The sequence below is a fragment of the Etheostoma cragini genome, chromosome 4, assembly GCF_013103735.1.
Source record: "Etheostoma cragini isolate CJK2018 chromosome 4, CSU_Ecrag_1.0, whole genome shotgun sequence".
Classification (NCBI taxonomy): Eukaryota; Metazoa; Chordata; class Actinopteri; order Perciformes; family Percidae; genus Etheostoma; species Etheostoma cragini.
In genome coordinates this window covers 4,415,046-4,438,767 of record NC_048410.1, presented here as the reverse complement: position 1 = coordinate 4,438,767, position 23,722 = coordinate 4,415,046, and the positions used below count along the sequence as shown (strand labels likewise).

The window sequence follows — 23,722 nt, the reverse complement described above, 5'->3', positions numbered from 1 at the left end:
TTAACCAGGCCAATCTTCCCAACAAAACACAAGCCAATTAGCACAAAGCCTTTCCTTTTGATTTGAATCTGTGTTTAGCAACATAAATCACCATGTCTGGGAAAGACTGAAACAAAGGAAAGCCTAAGGCATTTTTCTGCATGACTTATAAAATTAAGACACCAACCTATAGTTGTAAATAAGTCAATAGGCCTGAACTGTGATTGAGTGGGGTGGGTGTATATAATGTATGGCACACTCAGAGTCTCGAGCCTTGTTGCTGATGCTGTAGGTGGGTGGGACAGGGGTCACAATGGTTCAGGAAGCCAGAATTAAGTCAAAGACAAAGTTAATACCATTAACATGAGGTATGGTGGAAAAGTTCAGAGTGCACGTTCATCTGACAACAGATCTGCACCAAATGAATAAAATTGACTCGTTTGTTCTATGGTCAACATATTGAATATTGAATTGGTTAAGGCAGCAAGAAATGAATCCAAAGTGGGATTCAAGCATCATTTTGAACAGCGAGCTCTTCTCTAGATATTGAATCGCTAGTCGAGCACCCTAGCACTAGTTACTGTTGCAGTTGCTAGACTTTATCAGTGAGATGCTTCTTGTATGTTAAAGCAATACTGTTTCACATGAACACCAGCAAACCTCCCTGTAGTAGAACAGCGGCTTTATGATTTCACATTCAGCTAAATGTTTTGCTATTATTTCTCTTTTTGTCATTATGGTGTTTGTTAGCTGTTCCGCTAATTACTCCAGAAAACCCCACCGAGCTGGGTCCCAGCCAACACGAGGAAGACTAATGAACTGACACCCCAGTGGGTTTACAGAGCACTGCCACAATACAGGCAGCACAATTCCCATACACCGCTTTTTTCCGTCCTTCTTCCTCCTCCAGTTCTGCAGTCTGGACTGATCATGTGCTCATCATGGTCCAGACTCAGATCTGTTAGCTGGAAAATGATCAACGCTGTACTCTGCAGCCTGTCAGTGTGTAAGTGCAGACAGCTTACTCTCACTGACTGTTGTATGCTATGTATGCCTCACACACCCCTCGGGCATCAATGTTTGCTGCAATAATAGATAAATGTGTGACTGCAATGTTAATCTGTTTGAGTCATTGTTATCAGAAACATGCAGCCAGAGACGAAAACAGCACCGCGAGTAAATCGGCCAAATTAACTTTGATGGTAATGTTGATTTCAATCTTGGCTTGGTTTTGGAATAAATGTGTTTTCTTCTAGTAATGCTGAACATCCGCCATGCATTTATAAATACACAGTCTCCTTCATTTGTTTATTTATTTCAATTGTTGGAAGGAAAGTACTTTTTCCGCTACACACTTCCACAGACATCAAACAGCAAAACAAGCTTAATCCCAGGGGACAGGGGTGATAGGAGGGTTTAATGTGAAAAGTTCTCTGTCATAGCAAAATTTGAACTAACGCAAAACAGAGTCCCTGTTAAAGCAAATGGAAATGTGCAGTGTGCCTAGTTATGCCTGGCTGAGCGGGGAGCAGTCGGGCTGCCAGTCACGGGGGATTTGTTGTGTTTGGGGTTTGCTTTTCCATCTGCCAGCGCGTGGGTGGATTCATAGGGCCTCCGTCTGTGCTATTTTCACAGGTACTGCATCTTCAGCGCACCAGAGAAATGAACTAAGGACTGAATAGGAGAGAGCACTCGTTTCTTGAGGACATACAAGATTCAAGGAGAAACCATGAGGCTGCAGAGTAGCCCAGAATTGGCCACCGTGCTGGGCTTGATCACCTGTGTTTGTGTCTTTCATACGACTACAGCCATTGACATCCCACTGGAAGGTGAGTGCTAACTTACTGACGTACTATGCAGGAGAATAACGGACTGCTATAGTTCTCCGAGAAAAATATTCAAAAATCTGAACCAAATAGAACCAAAAGTCTCTGGATAGATACCTTTAGCCTTAATTATGAAAATATTTGTTTTCAAATTTTTGGGTGAAGTGACCCGCTAACATAATTGCTTTTACTCTGTCACAGATTAATGAGGCTTGAATCCAAATGCTGAGTTCGATATTTATTACTGAAAAATAACAAAAAATGAAGAGGATTGCAGAGCAAAAACTTACATACAAGTAGTCCCAAAAAACCCAAATGCAAGGAACAAGCATGCAGACACAGTACACCATTTGACAACCCACGAAAAGCAGAATAATGATACCACACCAGACAAAGACAGCACAGAGACTAAATGAACAGGGTAAGGATGTTAAACAAGGGACAGGTGACACAAGGGAATGGGAACAGGTGTAACGCGTCAGGGCTGGGCAAAAATCACAAAAGGCGGGAAAACACAAGACCGGAAGTTAAACAAGACATGACAAGAAAGAAAAACTGACTACTACAAAAGAAAACAGGAAACACTACACAGACACACACAAATGCGACACACTGTACAACATTGTTAACAGCTTCAACTAAAAAAATATAAGTCTCCTTGCTGCATTCAAAAAGTGAGTTAACTAAATTAAAGTGGAATCAGTTGTTAACTCGGCTTGTGAGTTATGAAAAGGTGAAACCAACTGATTTAAATTGACCTAACTTGAGAAAAACAAGTTCAAATAATTTAACTTAACAATACTTTGAATACATGTTAATTACACACAGCAAGTTTCTATCGTGCAGGCTATGCTTCCTTTCAACTAAAAGATAAATCAAAGAAGGACATGGTTTTTTATGGTTTTAACCATAGACAGTTAAAGACATGGACTCACAGATCCCGTTGCTCTGGACGGAGACCAGTGAAGGATATTAGAAGCACTTTTCCGGTGGGTGCTGAGCGTTGTAAGTCTTCTGGTAGCTGTGCCAAGAGAAATCTCAATCATTCCCAATCTTGCAGAGATGGAGAGCGTATGTATATTTTAGGAGATAAGATAGTTACCGGCTAATTATTGGTAACTAAAATGCTAGTTAACATTAGTAATTAAACCTAAACAGCTAATGTAAGTCCAAACTGTCTGCAAGCTTACTGTGTAGTATACGGCAATTTCTCTACTGTGCGAAAGTAAGTCGAGTGGTTATGACACAATCGCCTATTTTTACAAAAACGTCTGCTATGGAGCCATAACGTGAGGTATAAGGTAATGGAGCCATTTATACATTGTTGTGTTTCTTTAGAAATAAACAACGGAAAAATAAAGTCTTTAAACGCTTCAGATGTAAAGGTAACTGCTGTCAAAGTGGCGCCAAAATGAATGGCAGTCAATAGGATGGTAACGGCGGGTGCTGGCTTATTAGCATCAAATTGGCACCATAGGAGCTACACTTAGAGAGGAGAGGCTCTTGGTGTTAACCCTTAAGCAATGCATGCTGGGAAGTCTGCTAATGGTACTGCTAATAATGATGATCACGTTTGTCTAGAAACATACATTCAAGACTTCGGGGCAGACAGCCCTGTTAGTTAGTTCTAAAATGGCTCTAAACATGAAAGACTACATTTATATGAATATGAACATTTATATGAATTTGGACCCAAAAGGCACTGAACTCTTTTTAAATAAACACACATTAAAGGCACTTCAATTAAGTTATGTATGAAGCAGGAAAATGCAGCAGACCATATAAAGGGAAAGGCTACAGTAGTTTTGGAGTTTTGAAAGTGTAATAAAACTTGTCCTTGTTTTATCTTGAGTTGCTTTATCAGAAAAAAGTTGTTGAATAATTTAGAGGCAAATAAATCAAACTATAGAGTACATATTTAAAGCTTTTTTGTTTGAATCATGGTTTTTGTTTCACTTGTGTTGGACCTGCGTGTATTCCAGTTTCCTTGGAAACGCATATCAAGCCTCTTCCTTTAAATTATTCAGAAATATCTCTTAAGGGCTTGATAACAAAACAAAAAAAACAGTTCAAACTGTTTTTTTTTAAAGGCAAATGTATTTTTTGGGCTTACTGATGCCAGAATGTCTAATGTAGTCTTATTGCATTTCTCATTTGTGTGTTTAAAAGGGGTTATTTAAGAGAATGCTTGTCACATGAAAAGATTACTTCCAAAATGCTGACTGTTTTTGTTTTATTTGTTTTCCCCCTGCTGCCATGGATTTTGTAGTTTTAAGTCATATAAACAGTAAGTTCGCTCTTCCATACCGTAGCTGGTGTTAGTGACATCCTCGGCTCTCTTCTGTTAATCTTTTTGGCTTGCTGTTGAGCACAGCAGCAGCTTTACTTCCAGCCATGTGTTGGCTCTGACTCTCATGTGTCATCAATCATGACGCCATAATGTTGGTATTTTAGCTTGTAGAAATCATAGCATGTCCTCATTTTTCTTTACATTTGGTCATACAATACTATTAATTCTCATTGTGTTGTGTTTGTTCCTTGTTCATGTCACAACTCTGTCATCAAGAGATCATCGTTTTTTGTCAAAATGAAACCAATTTAAAAAAAGACTGATACATTTACATGGCAAATCATCAACTTTAAGTAATACACGTCTTACTTATTTTGAGTAAAGTTATTGTCAGTGTTTTATGACAAATAATGTTTTGGGATAAAACTCTGTATGTAGAGACATACAATGATAAATACCATAGTACAGTGGTTCCAAACCTACAGGTCGAAGGGGCCCACAAATATATTTTTTAGATATTGGAAGTTTTGTTACTTCAAGCTTCTTAAAATATTCAAATTAAACAATCGTAAAAGTTATCCAAACTGCTCACAAATATTCCCAGAGGCGGTATAACGGATGAGGGGTCACAAGTAGACATTGCTTTGTTTTAAAGCGTCACAAGCCAAATAGGTTGGGAGCCACTGTCGCAGTATTACACTGAATATGATCTATCTGAATAAAGTTCTGTGTTGAGGCCTGTGTTGTGCTTCTCACATTTCCATGCTTGTTTGTTTGTTGCCCAGTTGAGCAGCTGCCCACCATCACAGCTCAGTCGCCCAGCTCTCTCATAGCCTTCCCTTTTGATGAGAGCTTCCCCATGATGTGTGAAGCCAAAGGAAATCCCGAGCCAGAGTGAGTACAGAGCCTTGCATCACTTCAGATGGGAGGAAGAGAGGATGGAACGCTTGTTAGCAGCCAAACTTACACACACAAACACATACACAGAAATAACAAATTGAAAAAAGCAACAGTTTGTCATCAACTTTTTGTATTTGTGTGCTAACTTTGTAAAATGAGCATGCCAGAGTCCTATGTCTACCATACACTAGAAGACTCTCAACAGACTTTGAAATGAATAAAGTCTGACACCATCTCACGTCTAACATTAAAGACTGTTCAATTAAATTAAATTAAAGAATATGTAAAGACTGGCAATCTTATGGGGTCACACATTGCAAAAATTTTACGAGAAGGGTTGCAAATCTGCCAAAAACAACATTGGCTCTAGCCGTTTGCTGCTTCCTGTTTCATGTTGGATGGAGCGCACCCATTGGTTGTTGACAATGTTTACTAGATTCAACTTCACTACCCAGACTTAAAGCTTACAAAAACGTCAAAAACGTTTTATTTTGTCAGAACTTCAAGGTGGTAAAAAGACTCAAACTGAGTTATATGACCACCTTACACCAAACGATTGAGACAGCAGGATGCGTCACAACTCTGGCAAGACTCTCATGATTTCATCCTGATATTGGAAATTTGTCTTCAACAGTGGAATTGGTTGAAAAGTTGTTTGATGTAAGGTCAGTATTAGCTGAAGGAACTGACATTTCAATACCAGCTTTCTGTATGTAGATTCAGATGGACGAAGAATGGCCAGGAATTTGACCCCTCTCTAGACCCCCGGCTGATGAAAGAGGAGAGTTCTGGGACCTTTGTGATTCCCAATAATGGGAACCTTACAGAGTACCAGGGAATCTATCGCTGTTACGCCTCCAACAAACTGGGGACCGCCATATCGAAGGAGATTGAGTTCATTGTGCCCCGTGAGTAACACACATCTGTGTGTGTGTGTGTGTGTGTGTGTGTGTGTGTGTGTGTGTGTGCGTGAGGGGTTGCTCTGTTACAGTGCTTTCAAAGTGATTCAGGGCCAGCAGTCCTGTGTAATGACTGCACCTCTCCATTGTAAGCTTTTCATTGTATTGGTCGTGGCAGAAAGTCATTGAGGCTCCCAAGATCTCCTCACCTAGAAGCAACACATCTATAGCATTGCATTGGAGCAAAAATAGCATCGAGTGTGATCTAGCCTTTCCATCAATTCCTTTGCTACATTTTTCATTTGGTTTCCAAACACATACATTCTCAAAGAAAATCTACTCCAAGGGGGATTTTGACTGAATCTGGCTGGGCTTCAACCGCTCAGCAGTGGTGACAAGCCACACACAATAGTAGTAGTGATGTCTGTTTTGTTTCTGCACGCCAAGAACTGAAAGATCCCATAGAATTTAATCCATTGAAGACTACAGAGCCCATAAAACACGTACCACGCCTCCCACTACATCCAAGAATGAGACTACTGCCATCTTCTGGAGTAGAAGAGAACTGCACTCTATATATTTTTTTTAATGTCATGTCTCGCTTCATTTACTCACTGTAGGTTGTCTTTTTTTCTAGATGTTCCAAAGTTTCCTAAAGAAACACTTGATCCTGTTGTAGTGGAGGAAGGTCAGCCTTTTACTTTAAAATGTAATCCACCTAAAGGAATACCTCCCCTCCAGATCTACTGGATGACTATCAGTAAGTGATACCTCTTATTTAAGATACACTAATAGTGGTGTGTGTGTTCAATTTAGTTTGAAACACAAAATAATTTAAACATAATGTAGATTATGGTGTACTACAGGTGTACTCCATATACCTTTTATTCTCTTATTCCTAGTTATCCCTCTGTTATTAAAGATGCATATAACCCTTATATCTACTGTCTATACCTAATGTTTATATTTGACGGTAGTTAAATGCTCTCATACTTTACTGTTTATTTACTTATTATTGGCCATCTTGGCCTATTGGTGGTTGTAATGTGTTGATGATCATATGCAGGTGTTTTTGTTGTTTTTATTTATGTTTTTATTTTTTGTTTATTTTTTGTTTATTTTTTTATTTCTCTGTTGTAATGTAATTATAGGTGGGACTCCCTTGAAAACGAGATAATACATCTCAAGGGGTTAATTCTAATAATATACAAATTTTGAAGAAAAAGAATTCATTTCAAGATGGCGCGCAGACAGCCGCCTCTGGATTACGCCCCATTGTGCTTTTTTGTTTGTAGATTGTTTTGTATGAGTAAGCACATTGTGAGCAATATAATCCAAAGCAAAATTCCTCTAATGTGCTGATTCTGATCTGAAGGCGGGTGGGTCATTAAAAACTCATTCTGTACAGACACACATTGTTCAAACCCACAGAATTTAATTTTAAGTTAAATTGGAGATGCCAAAGTTTCAACAGGTGCTAAATTTGTCAGGGTAAATACTGTCGAAATGTGTATCAAATTATCATATAAAAGATCCCCATGTAGCAAATTTGTTTTTGACTATTTCACTCTTAAACAACAAATGGCTTCAAGCTTATATATGACATAAATGTGAGACTGTCAAACAGTGCAAAAAAGAGGACTTTTCCAAACCTAAAGGGACTAAATGATTTGTAATACAGTGGAAAAAATTATAAATTACAAGTAAAAGTCCTTCATTCAAAAATCTTACTTCAGTTAAAGCACAGTTGTAGTAGCAGAATGTACTTGAGGCATCCAAGTTAAAGAGTCCTTTCTGCAGAAAAATATGTTATTATATGTGACATTATTCTATCTATTCTGATGCATCAATGCCTATCCAGCAGTTCCCTGTTACAGCGGGTGGGAAGGGAGCTAGTTTAACCACTTTATCACACCTAGGTAGTTACATTCAGTGATTTCCAACCTTGAAACCCCTCCACATGGTCACAAGATAAATCTGAGGGGCTGTAAGATTATGAATGAAGTACAAAATTAAATTCAGCTGCACAAATTTGTATATTTGCTTGGACTTTTCTTGAATCTATACTTTATTTAATTTTTACTTAGAAACCCCGCATTTAGTAACCCTCCAATTGTCCTCGGGTCAAATTTGACCCCTTTAAAAAATGTCTATATCTGACATATGGGTTTATTTTTAACCAAATTACCACAAATAAGTGGATTGGATTCCATACAACTCTCTTTGCAAATACAATTGATCACTTTCATTCCTGACAACTCATCTGTACGTTCCTCTGATCTTAACTATTAGTCGAAATAATTCAGAATTTCTGCTTTTTAAATCAAATATTAGGTATAATTCTATATAAGTGAGGGTTATTGACCATAAATCCCAAAAAGTAATGTTAAACTAGTGGTAGTGAGGTGGTGTTAGTGAAAACAAATTGTTGTCAGTTTTTGACTCGGGAGGACAATACAAGTGTTAAATTAAATATGCATTGTATTTCAAACACGTGGCTTTAAATATAACTACAACTAATCAATTTTTAACTATATTGTCAGAAAATGGAGTAGTAGTACAATATATCCCTATGAATTATAGTGGAGTAGATGAATTAAGTTGCAAATACTTGACTTGAGTAAATGTACTTAGTTACATTCTACCACTCCTTAACAGGGGAAACGTGTTACTGTTCCATTAGGTCAGACCATGGATAGAAAACATTGATTTGTATCTGTGACTTTGTCATGTTTGGTACACGCTAGTACATACCTGAAATCCTTCTCTTTCTGTGCTCAGATCTTCAGCACATAGAACAGGATGAGAGGGTGTCTATGGGCTTGAACGGAGACCTTTATTTCTCTCACGCGGTGGACAAGGACAGCAGGAGAGACTACTGCTGCTTTGCCGCTTTCCCAAGAATACGAACCATCGTTCAGAAGACCGCCATGTCTGTCATCGTCAAGACAAGTAAATGTCTCTTCAGCTTCTTTGTCTTCACTTGAGTGCGTTTTTTTCTCTCAAACCAGCATGATGCAAACTTTGATTTTGTTTTCAGAGAGCTGATCATTTCCAACATGTTCATTCATGTCTGAATCCATAGCTACACTTCAAAAGCCATCCAAGTGTCGTGCTGTCTTGTTTTTGTGCAGATCCTTGGTTTTATGTTGTGGTTTTGATCTTGGTGATGTTTGTCATGATGTATCCACATTGTCCTCATGTTCATTGTTATTTTATCTCATTCATCTCCATTTCAGAAAAAAGTGACATGAGTCCTGAAAGTGGTAAGTTTTAAGTTATCGGAGTATAACACACTTGTGCTGTTATCTACAAACATGCAGATGGCAGGTGTCGATTATCTAAATGTATGAAGTATAAAACTGTAGCCGTGTGATTTATATCATCGTTTCTATTCTCTGCTGTTCTTCTTTAGCTAATGCAATCCTTGAAAGAAAACCCTCTCTTCTGACGCCCTCTACTGCCAGATCAGAGACACAGCTGGTTAAAGGAGAGGACTTGAAATTGGAGTGCATCGCTGAAGGATTGTAAGTCACACAGCCTTTTTAATTTTCATAATTGTTTTGCACATGTTAGTATTATTTGTCCAACATTTTGGTCATCTTCTTTCATTTACAGCCAACAACTTACTTTTTTATACTCACACTTTGTCCCCTTTTTCTGTTAGTCCAACTCCGCAGGTTACGTGGGTGAAGATGGGTCATCAACTTCCCATTAAAGCAAAAGTGGAGAATCATGGGAAATTGTTGATTGTGCCAAGAGTTGAACAGGAAGACAGCGGGAAGTACATGTGCAAGGCAAAGAACGGACTTGGAGAAGCTGTCCATTACTTCACCCTGAAAGTCGAAGGTAAGAACAGCGTGCTGTAAAGTCACAGTGATGCATTTGAAATAATTTGATAGTTGTTATTTGAATAACAGACTGATAAAGTTATTTTTTTAAGAAGCCTAGTATTCAACAATCCTTTTAAAATGAGCAAAATTAAGTTTGGTGCATTTCACAGATTCTAAACATATGGAAGTAAAAGTATGAATAGGACAATGTAAAAATACTCTGTTACAAAAAGTATAAAAAGTAGTAGTAGTAAAAGTAATAGTCCCGTATTTTTTTGAAAAACATATTTGTGAGATCTCCTCCTATTTTTCGATTGCCACCAAATTTTCAGTGGATCATCACTGGATCAAGCTTATTCCAAGTTGTATAAAGCATGTTGATATCTCAATTATTTTATGGGTTATTGACCAATGAACTTTAAAAGGGGCTCGGCTCTGGACAAAAATTAACACAAATCAGCAATTGTAAGGCCAATCACAAAACTCTCGGGGTATGTTCAGAGAAGTGCCCCAGACATTACCCAGACAGTTGTATATACAAATGCCACTAGGGGGCGATACAAGGGAAAAACTAGTTGAGTGGCATTACACACATTTTACGATAAATCACATATTCATTGTCCAGTCATCACAAATCTCTCAGGATATGTCCCTCTAAGTACCTGCACCACGCCCTGAAAGTTTCATTCAAATTGAACTCCAGGGGGCGCTATAAATACAAACAAACTGCAAAATCTAGCAATAAATGACTAAATGTTTGTCCAATCAACACAAGACTTCCAGGACATGTCTACATAATGCTCTCACACATACACTGCAAGTTTAATTCACATTATCCACTAGGGGGAGCTTTAAATGCCCAATAACTGGACGTGGAAGGATTTGAAACCCTGAATCGCTCACCAATTACTGAATGCCTTCAATTACTACTTTAGTCCAGTTGTTACCAACCTAAGTGTCGGGTGTGTGCATGTGGAACTACTAACAACTGATAGACAACTTAAATCCAACTAGACTTACTTTACTTTACTACACTACATGTGTACTATAGTTGTTAAAGAGAACGTTCTGTAAGGAAAGGGAGCAAATGCTTATAGGCACATTACTATGGATGCAAAGCTACTATAAATCATAGTTTGCTGACAAATAGTGCCTAGTACACTCCTACCTGATGATGCTGATGCATCCAGGAGTGAATAATTGTCCCCTGAATAAATTTGGAGTCATTATGCAGTGTTACATTTTAATTGAATGTCCTGTAAATAACCACAATGTCCTCTGCTTTGATTTGTTCCTAAAGCTTTCTGCTGTGCTGGTTATTGTGCCATTTGTCTACATGAAGGGTTTAAGTGTAAATACATTACAACATAAAGACAATAGTTTCAATGATGGACACTTTTACATCATGCCTACAAAGTTCCATCCATGATTCTGCCGAGATGGTTGTTAGTTGAAGTGCCTCTTGTTCCTCAATGCCTGTATGTCATGGCCAGACCTGTAGGTGTAGCATTTATTGCAGCAAACTTGAATTACATATATTGTACAACTGTTCCTGTGATTGTGTCCACGCTGTAAATGATTAGTGTCTTTCTCTTTAATGGCACTCATCAGGTTGATAATATGGTGCTGATTGTGTCTTCCCAGAGCCTCCTGAGTGGGTGATTGAGCCGGAGAGTCAGCTAAGTATGATCGGCTCAGACGTGCACATCAAGTGTTCTGCCAGTGGGACTCCTCAGCCGACTGTAACATGGAGAGTGAACGGTGAACTTCTGCAGGGTCAGTCCCATGACAGTCTCACTCTAGAACCACTTCACTATTTAAAACCTTTCTACTGAGAGCTAGTCCTGATGACTTGGTGATTTAAAAAGAACAAAAAAGATCAATGTTGATGTTCTGTTGCTTTCCTCTTTATTAAAACATGTATGCTGTGTGTTTTTCACAAATACTAGATACCGATACCAATACCACGACTTTGATACCTTAACGATTTTGACATTTTCGATACCAATTGTATAAAACAAAACAAAATTACATTACACATTACGGCACAAGTCTTTTTTTCTTTTTTTTAGCTCCTACTACATGAGACCTTTCTCTGTGCCTAACGTAGAGTTTTCCCTGCATGTTTTGACGTTAGACAGCCAATCAGCAGCATTATCAGATCTTGGTAGAAGCATGCTGCATGCTTATTGGCTCACTGAGCATTGGCATTACTCCTCAGGTATTGAAATTGGGTGTTGAATGACAATGGTTTTTCATACTTTACAAGCAATTCGGTCGTTCCCTAATAAGTATTGAATTTGGTACCCAGCCCTAACAACATATTACATAACTTAAACATAGGAGAGCAGGAGAGATAGCCCCGGCTTGCTGTTATGGTTGGGCAATATATCGATATTATATAGATGTCCTGGTATGACACTAGATATTGTGTTATAACACAACTGTTGTCTTTTCCAGGTTTTGAAGTCTACATTACAGTAAAGTGAAATTATTTTCTGAACTTACCAGACTGTTTTAGCTGTTCTATCATTTGCCTTTACCCACTTAGTTAAAATATCTCTTACTGATGATTATTTATCAAAAATCTCCTTCTGTAAATAAATTGTCAAAGCACCAATTGTAAACCCCACAATATTGCCGCAATAGATAGCAAGGTATTTGGTCCGAAATAGTTCTGATATAGTTAATTTTCTCCAAATTGTCCAGCTTTACTTGCTGTACTCAGGGGTAAAATTCTGACTTCAACTGCGAGGCTCTTTTGGAGGAATAAAAGCTGACATTTTGAGTGCAGTCTGCAGGGTCAGCCCCACGACTGTCTCACTTTAGACTCAATTCCCTATTTAAAACCTTTCTACTGAGCGCTAGGCATCAAGACTAAATTCTGATGTTGTTTTGCTTTCCTTTTTGAACACAACATATTACATAGAGTATAACATAGCAGAGAGTGGGCAGTGAGAGATGGCCCTGGCTTGTTGTATTCAGGGGAAAATTCTGACTACTTACAGTGTTACAGGATGAAATGTGGATGTTTTATTTCCTGAACGCGTCCTTGATTCATTACAGGGGCCCCTGCAGCAAACAGGAAGGTGTTTGATGACACCATAGTTTTACATAACGCCAAAGCATCTGACAGTGCGGTCTATCAGTGTGAGGCCTCCAACAACCATGGAACCCTTCTGTCAAATGCAAACATCATGATCATGAGTAAGTACTGTATTCTGTGAATCATCATCATTTTATTTTTTACCATCATGTCTTTATCAAGTACATAGAAACACGCTCTAAAGAATCTGTTCCAAACAACATTTGTTTCACAGTGTTTGTGAGTAAGTGTGAGCCATTGCAGTGAGCCAATCAGAGACTGCTGACTGATGTGTCAAGCTAGAGAGCTGGCGCTGATGTTGGCATATGCCCGTAAAGCAGTGTGGAGCCCAGGGAAAGAGGGATGTCTACAAGCTGTACTCCTTCATTCAGGCTAGCGGTCCTCCCTGTGGAGCAACAAGCCCAGTTCCCTGCCATTTATATGCTAACAAGTTCCCTCTCAATTCCACACTGACTTCAGGGCCATAAGATAAACATGTGCTGCTTTACAAGTGCAGATAAAAAACAGAATGTTGCTTTTGGTTTCTCTGTACAAACGTGGGGAGTTTGTTCTCGGTGACACAGGAGTTAATAAAACTGGACATTCGCTGAATGCTACGTCCCGTCGGCTGCCTTTGTAAACAATTAGAAGACACAGACCATTTTAATGGGAGGCTTTGGCTACAACTGATAAGGTGCACACGCTCACTCATTATTCTGTTGTTTTCATTTTCACATTTACGCATTTCTGACAACCTGACAGCTCAGTCAATTTTTGACACTAAGGAGCCTACAATTAACGCACAGGGAAGTATACTGTCTTAACCCACAATTACCTGCCTTATTCCTTCCTGTTTTGCCTGGTTTTAAGACTGCTACATTTTGCAATTTAGCACCTGATCTCTTAGTGTTGTTATTTTTTGCCTGAAAGTACAGTAGTTAAGGGCCACACCTAGGTTCCTCTATGGCTTTTCTAACAACGTTAGATTCCTTAATAGATTCTGCTGCCTGGTCTTTACAGATCTATCCCCCATGATTTTGACCAAGGAGGGGGAAGATTATACCGCTGTTGAGGGGAAGGGAGTGATTATGCACTGCAACGTCTTCAGCTCTCCTCCCTCTACTATCACTTGGTAAGTGTGCAATATTTTTCCTGTCTCCCATACACCAGCAGAGTGCAGTAGGTCTCAACTGTTTGAAGCATACAGTCTAAATCCAGCATGTTTCCTTATTGGTGACCTGCTGTTTCTTTGCCAAAGTAACCCTGTCACTCAAGACTAATGTTCTATTTAGCAACTTTTATTTCTTCTTTTGCTGCCACAGTGTAGGGTGTATCCAGTAAGACTGCTGGTGTGTTCATATTTAATTTGGTCTGTGAGTACTTTGAGACTTTAATGGGTGTTTTTTTAATGAATGTTTTCCAGGAGCAAAGACGACTCCTCTGAATCCGTGGAGGGGCCGAGGCATTCCATTCACGACAATGGGTCGCTGGAGATCTACACCGTGGAGAAAGAAGACACAGGACAGTACACGTGTTTAGCTAAAAACACAGAGGGATCGTCTGCCATTGACGCCATGCTCTATGTGAAAGGTGAACAGTTTTACTTGTAAAAGTGTTTGCAGTGGTTCACAGTCCTTGAAATTTAACTAATACTGTTGTGCCTGTGGAAGATCCCACTAGAATAGTCGTGGCCCAGGAGGACCTGCAGATCCTAATAGGCACCACGGCCCGGCTCTCATGCCTCGCAGAGTACGACAAGTCCTTTAGCAATGACTTTGAGCTCCTTTGGGAAAAAGATGACATGAAGATAGCCCTCAACAACACTGAGAATTCAAGGTAGGATACCGAATACTTTTTCACTGTGTTGCAGACTAAATCCTAGCTGGAAAGCCATTTTACCTTTCAGTTCTGTCAATCAATACTGTGTCTCCATCTTTCTGTCGGCAGATATTTTGTGGAAGAGGGTATTCTTCAAATTATCAATGTAAGCCATAGGGACCAGGGTGTGTACACATGTGTGGCACAAACTCCAGTGGACCGAGACACAGCCTCAGCACTGCTCATGGTGTTAGGTGAGCTAACATACAAACAGTATGACTGCTTCGGGTCAGAGGATCAGAGACCCTTGCATTCATGGACAACACATAAAGAGATCAATATGTCAGAAAGCCAAAGCCGAGCATGGCCATGCAGATCGTGGCTTTATTAGTGCAGTGCTATGTCTGACAGTCAGCCTTTCAAGATACATTTGACATTTGAAAGTCTAAAAGATACAGTGACAGTCCTATGCATCGATGCAGCTCGTTCCACATCCTCTGGCTCTTGAGGCTATTTGATTGAACATTTGTTCCCGTGGCCTTTTTTTGCTTCAGAGATTGATGTGTCTGTGATTTTCTAAAGCCATGTTGTTGTGATGGTTTTCAGATGTCCCCGATGCACCCGAGTACTTGGTACTGTCTGAACACAAGAGCAAAAGTGTGAAACTGAAATGGATCCCTGGGGACGATCACAACAGCTCCACCACAGGTAAAAGGAGCATCTGTGTGTGCAGGTGTCTGTACATTCCAAATCAGTACTTCTAGCAGTGAATGCTATTAATCTGACACACATATTTTTGGGCATCATTCTGCATGTAAATAGATTTGTTTGATACCATCTTGTACAACATGAATCTATTATTGATTCATCCAAGCATGAATCATGATTAGTTTCCCTTTGGGTTATACAAGCCCAGAGCAGGATTTGGGGAGTTTTCTGCACAGCTGGTGGTTAGATAAGAAATCCTTTGGCAAGAACTATAGCAGTGAGGGACGGCTTTGATTGTCTTTCTGCCTGTCAACAGAGTTTATTATTGAATACGAGGAAAGCCAGTGGGAGCCCGCAAACTGGAAGGAGCTGCTCCGAGTACCTGGAAACCACAACTCAGCAGTGCTCAAACTCCACGGCCATGTCGACTATCGCTTCCGCGTGTCTGGTTTAAATGCTGTAGGGAGGGGTCTTCCCAGCAGGCCCACAGAAAGATACAAAACCCCCCCGGCAGGTCTGAGGCTTCCTCATTTCATTGTTTGTCATAGTTTTTGATAAGGTCCTCCAGGCCACTGGAGCTGCCAACACTGCTACTCTGTGAACTTTTAAACTCTCACCTGCTACATAATTGATTCCACTCTTGTTGAAAATCTGTTCTCTTGTGTGCCTATTTTACTGGAGATTTCATCCACTAACAATAGCGACAAAATCTATATTCTTTCTTTTTCTCCAGCTCCTGACAAGAACCCTCAAAATATCAAAATCGAAGGTCATTTACCACATGAAATGGATATCAACTGGGAGGTAAGGCATGGAGTTTGGTCCTTTATTATCCTCTTACTGCAAATTTTGTAATGTCGGCTCCCTTTATACAGTGAATTATTCACATCTGCTATAGTTTTTGGAAGTCAAAGAACAGAAATGAAGTTTTATCAATGTTTCATAGGCAATTACCAATAGTAATTTAATTTAATAGAAATGGCCCACTATTTCATTCTGTGGTACAGATCTTTAGAAAAGCCATTTTCTGGGATCACTCTGAATGCATTTTCTTTGAAAGCTGCTCTCTTACTTTGTTAAGAGAGAGAAAGGAGCTATGGAAATGATTTCTTTTAACCCAGTACACTACAGTAATGTATTCAGCTTTATTTTAAAAAGATTAATCTCTTCTTCAATTATCTGGTTGCCCTGTCATACTAACGTAGTCCCTGAATCCTGGATTCATGAGCTCTGTTAATGATTTGCTTCTGCGGATAATGGTATCTCATTCTTTTTCTCACTGTCTGACTTCTGTGAGGAGATATAAATCTTTTCATCTATGATGTCTTAGCAAGCTCTGTTTTAAAGCTAGACCAGGTGAGTTGTTCAATTGTTTTTTTTAGATGACTGGATCAAATAGTGACTGTTTTCCAAGCAGAGTTCACTGGCCTAGTTGTCATTTTAATCCCACAGAGGCAGTGACATTGAGCGGTGAAATAAAAGAAGCATCTTATGCAACTCTGAAAGTACCTATGAAACCATTCACACCATTGTTCCTCCTTTTTCCCTTATTTTCCATCCATTATTTAGCCCTTGTTACCCATTGAGCACAATGGTCCCGGTTTGGAGTATAAGGTGAGTTACAGGAGACAGGACGTGGAGGAGGACTGGAAGGAACACATGGTGAAGAGACACTCGTTTGTGGTGAAGAACACTCCCACCTTTGTGCCCTATGAGATCAAGATCCAAGCCAGAAACCATCAGGGCTGGGGCCCGGAGCCCAAGATAGTGACCGGCTACTCAGGAGAGGACTGTGAGTTGATAACTTTACTGACTTCATGTGATGTTATCTATGCTATGACTGTGAGCAATGTGACAGTGGTCATTGTGGTGGAGTGATAAACCCGCATAACAGGGGTTGACGCTAATATTTTAGGCATATTTTAGGCACCAAGCCCCTAAATCTGGTGGCCAAAGTACATTTTGGTGGCCCAGATGTGATCTTGTAAAACAATACAGAAAAGGCAATTTATTGCAACTTAAACCAGCCTTCCTCAACTGGGACACTTCAATAAATGACATTATCGGAATGAAAACATTAAACTATTTATTTCAATTGAAAATCCAAGCTCTGTGTACACATATATATGCTCTCACAGTCAGTCTTTTCAGCTTTCAGTTACCCACCTTGCTGTCGTGTTTTCTCAACCCCCAAACAACTATAATAAAAGTTAAGGCTGCTTTGAAAAATGTAACATTGTTCTTTAGAAAGTTAATTTTAACAGAAATGGACAAAGATGCACTTAAAGATGCCCACAAACCAAAACCAGAAGCATACATATTTTCTTATTTAAATTGCGTTGAGTTGAAAAAAAACTCAATTTTTTCAAAAATAATAAGGTTTTCTGAAGATCTTTGAATATTTTTATCATTTTGTTATGTGTCTGGCGTTCTGCCTCAAACTATGTGTTCTGGTTATTGAAGTTCAAACTTTCTACTCACCCTTGCTGCCGTTTGGATCTACCAAAGACCAAAGTAGCCAGTGTAGCTTTGGGATATACTGTAAATTATGTTATGGAGAAATATGTGGTTTAATTAAAATCCCAGTCTGCTTAATTTGGTTGAACTTTGGAAAATGATTTGTTTCAAGTTTTAAAATTCCGTTGAAAAGTTTTCGACCTGGGATTTGGACTGAGTTTCACAGTTGTGTACTGTAGCAGAAGTTTACTGTATTTCCTGTGTTTAGCTTTCTTCTGGACTTGCCCCCAGGAAGTATCCTCAGGTCATTACTCTCCTCCTTGTTGTGTGCTCACTCAAATGTGGTGTTATTAAGTGTAGTAGTTACCCTTTAGCTCAGTAGTTTTTAATATTTACATTAGCTTGTGTGAGTGTAGGTATTGATAATCTGTAATATTGTAGGTGCTCCTATAAATAGGTAATCAGTAAGTGTAGCTAGCTGAATAGTAATAGTAATGGAATAATTGAGTTATTTTCAGCACAATTCTAACTAGTTTATTATGACTTTCCTGGACTACGTTCAGCTTTACTGCTGATTGTAACGTGTGTTTGCCCCCACAGTTCCCTCTGCTGCACCTGATAATGTTGCTGTGGAGGTGATGAACAGCTCAGTGGTCAAGGTTAGCTGGACGCGTGTACACAAGGACAAGTTACATGGACATCTGGGAGGCTACAGGGTAATACCTCAAAAAAAGACCTTTTGCCTTTAGACACTGCTTTAAAGAAATGGCCTCGACCTTGATCAAAACATTTGCTTCTCCCACCCCACTCTGTCTTCTTTACTTTAGCCAGCTCACTGTTTTTCTGAACAGACCACCAGAAAAAAAACAGAATAACTAAAGCCCTATTTGCAAGGATTACCTGGGGACTTCTAGTAATTAATGAGCTTAATCCCGTGCAAATCTGCCATGTTTGTTACTTTTTATGTAAAAATTTCATCACAATTTACAGACCTTATTTCGCCAAACACAGAGGTTGTGTGATCATTTTAGTCCTGTGCCAATTGGTGTCTCTGTGATTTGCAGTCGCATTGGCTGCGTTGGCAGTTATAAAGGAAAGTTCAGACAGAGCCTTGACATCATATGTGGGGGATTATGTCAGTAAATCTGAGTAAAATAAATACCTTGTTTAACCTGTATTGATAAGCCGCCCCAATAAGAGATGCGGTAATTCAGCATTCACTCACACATATACTGTACATGTTTAGTTTAATGCCTTGCCGCCGCTGCTGAGAATGTAATATAATAGGTTTACTTGATATAGCACCTTTTACAGACAAAGTAGCAAAGTGCTTCACATGATAAAAAATTGTAAAATACAGTAAACCCAAACAGTAAATAAGCAAGCAAAAAAGAAAAAAACAAACCAATAGAAATAAAAACCCAAAAGTTATAAACATGAAAAAAGAATGAGTTTACATAAGTCATAAATGGCTCTTTGTGTCCCTTTCCCAATGCAGATAAACTGGTGGCGTCTGCGCAGTCTGGCGGCCTCAAAAAAAAGCCACGGAGAAAAACATACACTAACATTCCCCGGGGACCAGTCCCACGCCACGGTACCAGGGCTAAAACCCTTCTCTGAGTACAGCCTCATCGTCATGACCTTCAACGGGCGGGGCAACGGCCCTGGCAGCCCTCCCCTCAGCTTCAAAACCCCGGAGGGAGGTAGGATTGTGGAAAAGCAGCATGGAGCGTATTGATTCACAACTACTGAAGGGAAACTCTAATAATAACAAGGAACTGGGTTGCCGAAGTTGACTGCATACTGTGTGTCTTACCTTTTCCCCCCACAGTCCCTGAGAAAAATCCTGTTTTCAGGGTCACAGAAGTACAGAAGCACACTGTCTCTCTGGTCTGGGCCCCGCCATTGGAGCCTAATGGGATTCTCACAGGGTACCTCCTCGAGTATCAGCTCAGTATGTATTCCTACATCTTGTGTTTAACTAAAACAGATATAATGGTGATGCCACTGTGTTGCCACTAGGATGTATTGCGTTTTTCACTTTTTACTACTTGTTTAATCACCAGTTGTTTAAAAAAGAAGTAAAATCATGAAATGCATTCTACTATGATATTATTGTAGCTGAACTTATGCCTTACTGGGAAAAAAAAGTCATGGTACTTTGAAAATACCACTTAGACTTGTTCACATTGACAACAATATCAGAGCCTGCCAAAGCCATCTTTGTGATCGGTGTGTCTGAAAACACCCTCAGACCACAGAGGGTTAATAGTGTTTATATCCCTGTGTTTCTTGTCAGCTTGTACCCTCTTTAAAAATGAAAGTGATTATATACAAAAACACACTGGCCATATGTACATTTTTAAACAGTAGATCAGAGACCTTAACAGCCTCTAACTCTATATTGTATTTATAGTATTTACAGTCCAGGAGTATGTTGGTAAAAGAAAGGAGGAGGATTTTGGTGATTGTCTAACCCATGATCCTCAGCAAGGGAAGAAAAACCTGGTGCTGCTCTAATAGGGCTCGGGGTCGCAGGGAGATTAGAGTGGCGGTATAGGAGACATGTCAGGGTGGATGTCTGCTGGCCTGCATGTCGCCATCATGGATCAGCTAGTGCTGACCAAGGCCACTGTGTCACAGTCTGTTAAGGTCTAGCTTTAGTGACCCCATCCTGTCCTCAGGGGACATATTCACCATAGCTCATAGTCCCAGGGGATACCGTCACTGAACGCATCCCATGTGTGCATACACTTTTGGTGTCCTTAAACTAAAGTCATACAAAGCCAACGACTAACTTCCAACGTCTTAGTGCTGCATTTCCCGGCTAATTGAGTGTGATTTGGCGGCTGCACAAGCGGGCCAAGTGTCATACAGTATTTCAGGAGAGGACGTTTTGATTGTACCACAGCAATAAAGCTGATAGGCTCTTTGAAGTGTGACTTTTTTTTTAAGTCCCCTTGAGGGAAGTCATGTGTGAAATGTTGAGGATAATGTGGCCAGCTGTCAGTGTATCATCAGCGACACAAAGGAAATCTCAAGCTGCATCGCAGATGTTTTAGGGCTACGCCCCATCTTCATCGCCGCCTGTAATAGCTTCACTTCTCACAGGTTTCACGGGAAGGCCTGTTTGAATGTTGTGAGCATTCAGGAATACCAGGGCGTGTAAACGGTTAAACTAACCTGCTTTGAAGTGGCACATTTTCCATGTGAAACCTTTTGATCATTGTATCAAGTTGTCACCAAAGCTGATCAGTGAGTGTATCAGTACACTGGCCTGCTACTAAATACGTACAGGAGATCGGGATATGATACAGTTATTTATTTTTTTCTCTACCAATACAAGTCGAAGTCATGGTGGCTCCATGGCTACACATGTTTCTGTGTGGAGTTGACATTTCTCCTTTGTGTTCACATTAGTTTTCTCCATGTGCTCCAGTTTCCTCCCACCACCCAAAACATGTCTGTTAGGTTATGACCAAAAGGCACTTGCAAAAAGACTGGAGTTGGTCCCCGGACGCCTACAGCTGCCCAGTGGTCCTATGTGGGCGTGTAAGATGGGTTAAATGCAAATTGAATTTATTTGGGAATGACAATAGGGCACTTCCGGGATTGCTTCATTGCCGCCGTATGTTCTTATCTTCGGCCGGATGTCCGTTACCTTCAGCTTTCTTTGTGTTGGATTTGGTCGATTTATGAGGACTACGGTTAACTGCTTCTCAGATCTCAGCTGGGTAAATCCAGACAGCTAGTAGCTATATTATCTGTTCAATCTGAGTTTTCTGTTGCCTGACTAAAACAGCCTTTGAACGTACACATGTTCCACCAAAACAAGTTCCTTGCAAAGGCACCAGTGCACCCGGGCTCCGTGCGGTGTTTAGCTTTGTCTTCCATCCAGGACTGCTGTGTGGACTAGCCAGACCCTCCTCCACAGCGCTGGGGTGAAAGGTCTGGCTATGCGAGACTAACTGTAAGGTAGTTCTAATAGCAGTTCCTCAAACTCATAGAGATTGCTTTCGTTAGTATTAATTTCTAAATCCTTAAATTAAGTCCTCAATTTAAAGGCTTAATGTATCCCCTCAGCATTGAGTGGGTGGCATGGTCACAATGCCTTAAAGAGCTCCTAAAGCACTCTTAAGCCTCAGGTAGAGCAGGTCAGTGCAGACTTAAAAACCACTGGCCTACCTCTCAGGATGCTAGTCACACCGCTTGACAAGGCTAAGATAAGTGTGTCCCAAAGGTGAAGACGGGGGCTCACACTCGATCCATTCTGTCATTTCATTTGTTCAGAGCAGTTGGCTGCATTACGTTTTTGCTGTGTGGCAGAGTAGCTACAGTTTACACCGCAAATGTAGTCTAAAATCAGACACTGAGTAATTTATGTGAGAACTCTTTCACTTTATTTGCAGTTTTATATTTGTGCAGATTGCACATTTTTGAACATTTTCTATATCAAAGGTACTGAAGAGCGACATTATCAGGAGGGGAGTGAGTGAAGTTTGCTCTCCACTGATCTACACATGTGGGAGTAAAAATAACTTTCATTCTGTTTTTGTTCCCATTTGAGCTCAGAACTAACTGTCGAGTCAAACTCAGACTTAAGTCTTAGTCTGTTTCACAATACACAAGGCCAACCATATTTGACCAAGTAGGGCTAAAGTATATTTGGAAATGTTGTCTGAAAGCAGTGGAGGAGCCAAAGCCCAAGCCTTCAGCTCACTCCATAAGATCATGTGCACCAACTGTCTGGCCTGAGTGTGTTAAGTGAAAAAGCATCCATCCACAGGGTAGAAATGGAATGATAATTTGGCCTCGCCGCTGCACCAGGATTGCATTATATACCAAAAATGGACCGTTTTTGTCACTATAAAACAAAACAACAACAAAATAAAAAGTGTGATGTCTGATAACAGTGGGTGGTGACCAGGCAAAAGAGAAGCAGACTAATACATTCTTGTCATTGTTACTGTCGCCTCCTACCAGAGAGACGTAGCACCTCTTTCACAGCAAAGGTCACCTAAACACCTGCTGTGTTTGTTTTTGTTACAAAGAACATAAATGCCACCTCCCTACCTACTGTGCTGCTTTACGTAGTGAGAAAACTGATCCAATCACAATTTAGAGAAAGACAACACTGATACATTGTAGTGAATGTGCAGGACACAATCTGTTTGTTAAATGCAAAAAGCGGCTATAATCCAAACAAGCGTATGACAAGATGTCATGTTGTGGCTAAAGCCCAAAAATGCTGATGCACAAGTGGCATTTGCTTTCTTTGGCATTGCTGAAATGTCTTGCAATTGTCGCACGGAAGTCATTTGAAAGAGTTGTATGTTTCAAAGCTGAGTGCTGAAAGCAAAAACATCTCAATGTGTGGCAATGTACAAGAATCACACAATCACTATTTAAATATAAAAGGATATATATACCGTATATACTGTAGGCTATTGTGGTTGGGTACCAGTGGTTATTAGTAAATGGATTGTAGAATAAAGCAGGCAATTGTTCACCCCATTGTTGTGTGAGAAAATCTCCTTATTACAATGCCAGTAGAGAATCTGTTGAGTGTCAAATCTTTACTCCTTTTTTTTAAATGTATTTACAAGCGAGTTACAGGCTATGGGCTGGGCTAGAGCTACTATGTGCTCGGTAACTAGTACTAGGTAACGTTAAAATCACTGACACAGCGGACTCATGGAAAAAATACATTAATTATCAATATGTTTTGTGACATGACAAATTTATTAAGGACTGTGCATCATCTGTATTAGAGAAAGTAAATTTTGTTTAAAGTGAATAAAAGAGCGTTCTTACTGTGTTCTTTTCTTGTGTGTGTGTGTGTGTTTGAATTGTTTTACTACTTTCACAATTATTTTAAGTATGCATCATTATGTTATTTATACACAGCATATTTTGTATGAAATTTT

At 39.8% G+C, this 23,722-nt stretch overlaps 1 protein-coding gene across 20 annotated transcripts in view; it reads left to right on the top strand.

The window, feature by feature from the left end:
• The window catches only part of chl1b (cell adhesion molecule L1-like b), a 66,800-nt gene that overhangs the window by 31,099 nt on the left and 11,979 nt on the right, over positions 1 to 23,722 (top strand). For 10 of the 20 annotated variants that reach the window (XM_034869573.1, XM_034869567.1, XM_034869561.1 and 7 more), the window contains 23 exons: positions 1,615 to 1,808; positions 4,075 to 4,092; positions 4,881 to 4,989; positions 5,713 to 5,903; positions 6,532 to 6,654; positions 8,676 to 8,846; positions 9,134 to 9,160; positions 9,310 to 9,421; positions 9,562 to 9,743; positions 11,372 to 11,503; positions 12,794 to 12,934; positions 13,833 to 13,944; positions 14,236 to 14,402; positions 14,483 to 14,648; positions 14,760 to 14,884; positions 15,237 to 15,338; positions 15,655 to 15,852; positions 16,072 to 16,142; positions 16,908 to 17,130; positions 18,064 to 18,099; positions 18,396 to 18,511; positions 19,294 to 19,498; positions 19,627 to 19,749. In XM_034869573.1, the coding sequence (XP_034725464.1) occupies positions 1,709 to 1,808; positions 4,075 to 4,092; positions 4,881 to 4,989; positions 5,713 to 5,903; positions 6,532 to 6,654; positions 8,676 to 8,846; positions 9,134 to 9,160; positions 9,310 to 9,421; positions 9,562 to 9,743; positions 11,372 to 11,503; positions 12,794 to 12,934; positions 13,833 to 13,944; positions 14,236 to 14,402; positions 14,483 to 14,648; positions 14,760 to 14,884; positions 15,237 to 15,338; positions 15,655 to 15,852; positions 16,072 to 16,142; positions 16,908 to 17,130; positions 18,064 to 18,099; positions 18,396 to 18,511; positions 19,294 to 19,498; positions 19,627 to 19,749 (2,950 nt within the window). In that variant the 5' untranslated portion in view covers positions 1,615 to 1,708. The remainder of the gene's footprint in view (positions 1 to 1,614; positions 1,809 to 4,074; positions 4,093 to 4,880; positions 4,990 to 5,712; positions 5,904 to 6,531; positions 6,655 to 8,675; positions 8,847 to 9,133; positions 9,161 to 9,309; positions 9,422 to 9,561; positions 9,744 to 11,371; positions 11,504 to 12,793; positions 12,935 to 13,832; positions 13,945 to 14,235; positions 14,403 to 14,482; positions 14,649 to 14,759; positions 14,885 to 15,236; positions 15,339 to 15,654; positions 15,853 to 16,071; positions 16,143 to 16,907; positions 17,131 to 18,063; positions 18,100 to 18,395; positions 18,512 to 19,293; positions 19,499 to 19,626; positions 19,750 to 23,722) is intronic. The other 10 variants (XM_034869568.1, XM_034869572.1, XM_034869578.1 and 7 more) reach the window with 5 other exon arrangements.